Source organism: Melospiza melodia, chromosome 14 (genome assembly GCF_035770615.1).
Source record: "Melospiza melodia melodia isolate bMelMel2 chromosome 14, bMelMel2.pri, whole genome shotgun sequence".
NCBI classification, from domain to species: Eukaryota; Metazoa; Chordata; class Aves; order Passeriformes; family Passerellidae; genus Melospiza; species Melospiza melodia.
Genome location: NC_086207.1, coordinates 16,396,015 through 16,402,630, shown reverse-complemented (window position 1 = coordinate 16,402,630; position 6,616 = coordinate 16,396,015). Strand labels below are relative to the sequence as shown.

Below are 6,616 nucleotides of genomic sequence, written 5' to 3'. Positions count from 1 at the left end.
GATTTGCACTTTAATGCATAAAAGGATACACAGGGCAGAGTAATTTCACTGAGGAACAGCAAGGAAATGCTTTTTAATAGGTTTTACTATAATGATTCACCATCTCCATTAATGTTTCATAACAAGTTCCCGTACCTTTAATGCTTCTTGTTACGGCAATACATGAGCCACAGGCTGTTCACCAACTTCAGAAAAACACCTCTTTCTTCACTGGGTCACAGTACAGGACTCCTGCAGCTACAGAAATACCCATGAGTTGTGTGTGCCACCAACACCAGGCTGCTGCTTGAACCTTGGAAATAGTTATTTTCCCATACAGCTGCACAGTTATATAAATGCACATCTTACACATGAGGATACAACAGGGGGTTTCTTTCTCCAGTATTTATCTTAATACAAATTAAAGGCCATGGTTGTACAGATAATCCTGGTCTTGATTCCAAAGACATATGCATCCATATGTGAACAACTATGTTGACTTGTTACATATTATTGTAAGAATGAGTTAATTAGAAAACACTATGACCTAACACAGACCTGTTTTTTATATACACACACTATTTACATACATAAAGATACTACAGGATGTATCAGGCAGCCATAACATATAAAATAAAAAAAAACTATGTTATGCTTTCCAAACATAAATCATGGCTGCCAAATTATTTTTTAATCTTTCATTTGTTACCAGGCTGAATAAATCCAGCTGTTACCAGTTCTGGAACAGCTGCTTTGTACATAATGTCCGAAGTCAGGCGTCAAGCAGTAACATGGAATTTCAAAGTCAAGTAAATTGCATTTATGTTAGAAGATAAAAAACCAACGAAGCTCTTAGGAGCAAATAACTGGTGCAATGATTCATTCTGAATCATTATTTTACCATCAAGCCACATCCTCTTCCCAGGAACCATGCAGTCGATCCTACAAACTAAAAACAAAATACATTCCCTCATTGCATGTACTTAATCAGTACAGAGAAGTAGGGGGGAAGTTCTGTGCTATTATAAACTCACAGAATTATTGCCTAATCTCAGGAAGAACTCACAAAATTGAATTTTACTGGCACCTGGTCAGGTTTCTTTTTGAAAAAAAAAACACCAAAACCACATTGCCTTAAATGTGTAAATTCTACAGGAAGGGGAAACAGAGTAGACTGATAAGAGAATTCACAGGAATCTAACTCAGTACTGTGACAGTACACACTTGATCCTTTCTTTCTATTTTTTATGGCCAGTCCCAACTGCTGACCATGTCTTTGTTAGCAACAACTGGCCCAGTTACTGTTCTGGATGTTTTTGCAACCAGCTTGGTTAGAAGCAGTAACAGCCATATAAACACCTATCATTATAACTATATTTCTACATTGAAATAGGTTATTTCCCTCAAAGTCCAGTTACACTGGGACAAACCCCTATCCATTAGCAGAAATATTTCTGCTCTGAGAGGTCAATTTTGACAAAGGTGTTTTAGTGACAGTTAAACCAGAACAGAACTGTGCATGGAGCAGGCAACACGCACTCCTGCCTTCCCTCTAACAAACATGGATTGGCAGCACTGCTGTCTGTGTCATGCCCAGGGAGATCAGAAAGCAGCAGCAGAAATTGTTGTTGACTCCCTCCTTGCAGGCACCTGGAATATTTTGCTATGTTGTGCTGTATTTTTTTAAAATATGCTGTGTTGTGCACAATAGGAGACAGGTGAATTCCCAGACCATGGAATATGAGGAAAGATACCTATCCATGTCCTAACAGAATTTCAGCCTGTGCAATACCTTTATTATTAACTTCACTGCTTGGAACTGTCACCACTTACTAGTTCAAGTCCCAGGAATGAGAAAGGCCACATAATAAAAACAGCAGGGAAGGTACTATTATTTATATTTTTTACAAGTATAAAAATCCTGTACATTTTGTCAATACTTTTAAAATCAAGCATAGAAAACTGCTGGGCTACTCCATTGCATTTCAGTACGAATCAGACATCAGGCAGGAGAACTGTGTGTCACTCATCTGACTAAACACACCAGCCTTGAAATTTAATACTAAATCCCAAATGAAGTATTCTGGTCCATCTCAGCTGAAAACAAAAATCAAACCAATAATTTTCTGTTCAAATATTCGGGCTTTTTTATAGTTCAGCAGTACAGTAAAATACCTCATTGATTAAATGCTATAGAAACACAGGAAATTTCTACATACTTTTTTTACAAATACACATGTACAAGGCAGGAAAAGTCTTAATTCATGATGAGTTCTTAACATTCAAAATACAGTATGATTTCAGCATTCCTTATAGGTGTATCCTTGTATGTCAGACAGCACCAGTGTCTTCTTTTTAGGCAGCACCAGTGCCAAACCCATTGTAGTTGCTGAAAAGGGTCCCAGGTCAAACTCTGCCAGCCACCATTCGTATTCCTCACTTGCCAACAACCCAAGCAGAGCTGAATGTGAGCTACCAGTTATGCTCATCAGAGATATCAACTATCCTCAGCCAGAATCTCAGGATATTCCTCCCAGAACTGGTCCCCAATGATGTCACAGTGCAGGGGAACAACTTTAGTCTTAGTCCGCGTCACTTCCACTTCTTTTTCTTCTTCTTCCTTTGGCATTTTAATTTTCTTAGTGATGACTTCATTAATCTGAAAATATAGTTGATACATTAGCAGATCTAAAAGGCTCCAGAGTGGATTCAAAAATTCTAATAAAAAAGAATTTAATAAAAAAACACAGGACAAGACTTTCTCCCACTAAATCAATGATACAATCATAGAATAATGAGCATTTCCAGGTTGCCTTAAAGCAGAAAAGCACTCAGCCAACTATGATTTGAGCCACTTTATTGAACAGAAGTTTGTAATTCCTTTGCCATGGATATACTTGGGACCTAATCCCGGGAAGGGCCTGGCCCCAATGATACAAACATTGTGATCTGCTGATACATGTTTCATCTCAGTGGTCATCATTTGTATCTAAGCCAGACTGCAGAGACTGGTTTTTATATTATGCTCACAGAAACAGCTCTCAAAAACATCTCCAAAACAATGAGTCATCTTACACACAATTACATGGCAAATATAGTTAATTTTAAGATATATTTATTCCTAGACATACACTGGAGATACATGTGGTGCTCTTGCAGCACAGTCTGTCTGCCACAGTGTAACTATTTAAAATATCAGCCCAAAGCAAGTGGCAATAGGGGTTTTTTTACCTTCTGCCATATTAGGACAGTTCCTTTTCTATACATCAAAGGTTCATTGTTGTAGTTGATGTTGAATTCAGAAAATAAGATTTCATTCTTATCTCCAGCCAAAGTTCCCTGAGAGGAAAGGAAAAGAAAAATACTCTTAGAGAAAACAAACAAATTGTATCTCTAGGAGGGGTGAACATTGGAAGCCAGATAGATATTTATAAAGGTTTTTCACTTTTAAATCACAAGGTTTAATCACTTCTATCAACAGAAGAATTAATTCCAAGAGGGTTTTTATCACATTTTCAAGACAAATAGAAGACAGTCAACAGATTCCAGGAGAAAACAGGAATAACCTGCTAAGGTCTGCACAAGGAGACAAAACACAACAGAAAGGACTGGCAATGAACAGGACCTGAATTCTGCCATTGTTCCGCATGGGTTTGGATGCTGAACATTTTACGACATTTCTAAGATTTCTGAAATTGCCAACTAAGAACATAAACCCTGCTAATAATTAACCAAAATTACATTATTTGCTAGTGGTATTAATATCTGCACAACTGAAGAAGCTGTTGATTACACCCACAAAATTATTACAGTAAGAACAGACAAGCCAGGGCTGCTGAGCAGACAAGACACTTTGCAAATCTTATGATTTAATTTTTAGCTGTAAAAAACCATGACTTGAGCAGACTCTTACCCGGAGCCTCTCCTGTGCTTGCACTGGTGTCAAACCCCCTCGCTGCACAAGCATCCAGAACACTGTATTATAAAGGTTATTGATATGGCCTAGAAAAAACAGAGAAATGAGTGTGAGGACAGTTATTTACCAAATCTGAGTGATTACTTAGGAAAAAACCAGCTTTATTTCCAGAGCTGTATCCAAGAAACAGCTAAGAGTAATGGGGAATTAATACAATCACTTTCTAAAGAAGATACAATGTTTATAATACATTTTTAAGGTACTGCATATAATGACTACAAGACAGATTTCATAAATGAAAAAGGCACAGCAGAGGCTGAAGGGTGTTTATGTATAATGTAAATAATTTTGACAATAGAGACTAGGTACTGACAAAGGTCTAGACACAAATCCAGTGGTCTGTTCTACCATGGAATATTCAGCACTTTCGATTACTGCTGTGAATTTGAATATTCACATCTCTTCATTACAGATTACCTTGGCTAAGCCAACTCTGAACATCAAAATTAATTTATTAATTCTATTAGCAGTTCTAATATTTCTTGCTGAATTCACTCTCAGGATGCAATAAATTTAGTTGTAGCCTGAACACTCCAAATTTCAGCCAGTACCTATACAAACCCCAGGACAAGTGTAATATTATTGGAAAACCACCACCCTACCTGATGTTCTTTCACTGACAACTGTATATACAAACACACTGACAGAAAAGACTTTTCTGTTCAGAGAAATGAACTCAACTGCACAAATCTCTCATTTCTAGGAACACTTACAATCTGCTTGTCTCCAGCTGAGGTAGTCCTTCAAATTCTGGTTGCTGGGATACAACACAATTCGTCCATCAAATCCTGGTGGGTACAGAAGCTGCTGGTCCTTGAAGTAATCCTTCCAATAGAACACGTAACTTGAGGAAAACTGGGAGACCACATGAGTCATGAACTTACTTGCAAACACAGAACAAGAGAAAAAAAGAAAGAAATACATGGGTGTGATTATATATCTGTGCTCATCTGAGGTATCAGTAGTGATAACTCTAGTGGAGGGCAGCATTTCTTAAATAATGGCCAAGCAGATGAGGAATGGCAGAGACTTTTGAACAACAGAGGCACTGAGAACTGTAACTTTCTTAAATTGTAACTCTCTTTATTGTAATTTTCTTAAAAGAATGGCTGTTTATAATGTTTTAATTGTTTATATAAGTTGTTTATACAACTTTTTTTACAAGCTCTGTATTACTGAACTTATTTTCCTGAAAGATCACATGTAAAGAATCCACATTAAAAATTTGAACTAACTGCAGTGTAAGCACCAGCCCTCCTCCTAACCTCTGTAGGTAAAGACAAACCTGAAGAAGAATTAGATGTTAAAAACAAGTTCACTTCAGTACCAAAGCAGCTGTTACCTTGCTCTTCTTTTAAACCACCTGCTCTTCTTTTTGAAAACAAAACTATATTCATCACTCTGTCCATAAGCAATAGCAATATCCTCCAGTTCTTGCATCACTGTCTGGGCACACTTGGTCATCAGGTGCAGAGCACGGTCATCATTTGGCTTTTTGAATTCATGCTGCTCAGAAAACCTTCAAAGCAAAAATGGTTGCATAAGAGTCCCTTAAAAAGTTACTAAAAATGCTAACCCATTCATTTTCCTCATATTTGCTTTATAAGAATATTGATTTCTACTATCCTGTCAACACTGACAAAAGAATTCTCTCCAGATCTGAAAAGCAGGAACAAAAGTCCTCGTTATCCACTCTGGATAAGCCATTCTCTTTCCCACCAGTATCTGACCCAAACCAGTCTTTTAAAGCAGTTAACTCAAAATACAGGCTCAGTATGTATCTTACATGGGAAACTGATAACAAATGCTTAAGTATCTTATTTCGAAATTGATAACTAATACTACTTTTTGTAAACTCCTTTTCTCACGGGGTGTCTTTAATATTCAGTCCAATAAGGGAAAAAATTATCAATAAACTTGTCAAAACTCAAGAGCTTTACCAAAACCAGAGATAATGCCCCAGCAAGAACCTGAGTTATCTACCAGGCAAGGGAACCGTGCCCCATTTACGCCGAGGGAAGGCAAACACCAGTACCCATCCCTGGATAGCAGCTCCTGTCCCTGCCCATCACACCCAAGGCACTGGAACATTTCCCTACTCGGCCCATTCCCTACCACCGCCTCTGAGGCCACTCGTGAAACAAAATCCCGAGGAATTCCGTGCCCTGGAGAGGCCGAGTGGGGGACACGAGCATCTCTAACCCCACACCTGCAGGGCTCACAGAGCCGGACAGGCACAGCCCAGCACAGTGCAGGACCCCGCTCCCGGCACAGCGCTCTCAGCCCGCACCCGCGGGGTTCCCGCCCGGCCCTGCCCGCACCTGTGGAAGTTGCGGCCGTCCAGCCGCACCACGATCCAGCAGTTGGGCAGGACCGTGTCGTCCGCCTCGAAGTCCCGCACATACTCGAACTTGCTCTTGGCCATGGCGAGGCCGCGCGGGGAGCCCGGGGCGCAGCCGGCAGCGATGGCCGCGGCCGCCCGGCAGCAGCGCAGCATGCCCGGCGCGGAAGCGGAAGGAGCGGCGCCCAGCCCAGCCCTTGTGGGCGGCCCGGAGCGGCGCTCGGCGGGGCCGGCGGAGGGCGGGCGGAGCCGGCGTGCGGGGCGCGGGGCGGCTCCGGCAACGGCGCCCATGGCGGCTGCGGGGCGCGGACCCGTGCGCC

The 6,616-nt window shown here is 40.7% G+C and overlaps 1 protein-coding gene across 3 annotated transcripts; it reads right to left on the bottom strand.

The window, feature by feature from the left end:
* Positions 1 to 67: 67 nt before the first annotated feature.
* On the bottom strand, positions 68 to 6,452 carry THG1L (tRNA-histidine guanylyltransferase 1 like). Of its 3 annotated transcripts, XM_063168927.1 has the most exons (6): positions 6,277 to 6,452; positions 5,298 to 5,474; positions 4,669 to 4,838; positions 3,893 to 3,981; positions 3,211 to 3,318; positions 68 to 2,638 (listed from the first exon to the last, which is right to left on the bottom strand). In XM_063168927.1, the coding sequence occupies exons 1-6, from the start codon at positions 6,450 to 6,452 to the stop codon at positions 2,477 to 2,479; spliced, it is 882 nt and encodes a 293-aa protein (XP_063024997.1). In that variant the 3' UTR covers positions 68 to 2,476. The 3 variants fall into 3 exon arrangements, with proteins under 3 accessions (XP_063024997.1, XP_063024998.1, XP_063024999.1); XM_063168928.1 differs by lacking the exon at positions 6,277 to 6,452 and having other exon boundaries at positions 4,669 to 4,834; positions 5,298 to 5,438; XM_063168929.1 differs by lacking the exon at positions 6,277 to 6,452 and having other exon boundaries at positions 4,669 to 4,743; positions 5,298 to 5,364.
* Between the last annotated feature and the right edge of the window lie 164 nt (positions 6,453 to 6,616).

Excerpts from the sequence above, each read along its gene's own strand:
- THG1L (XM_063168927.1), bottom strand. The coding sequence starts at position 6,452 with ATGCTGCGCTGCTGCCGGGCGGCCGCGGCCATCGCTGCCGGCTGCGCC. Across the intron at positions 5,475-6,276 it reads GACGGCCGCAACTTCCACAG|GTTTTCTGAGCAGCATGAAT; the intron begins GTGCGGGCAGGG and ends TTTGCTTTGAAG. Across the intron at positions 4,839-5,297 it reads TGGTTTAAAAGAAGAGCAAG|TAAGTTCATGACTCATGTGG; the intron begins GTAACAGCTGCT and ends TGTGTTTGCAAG.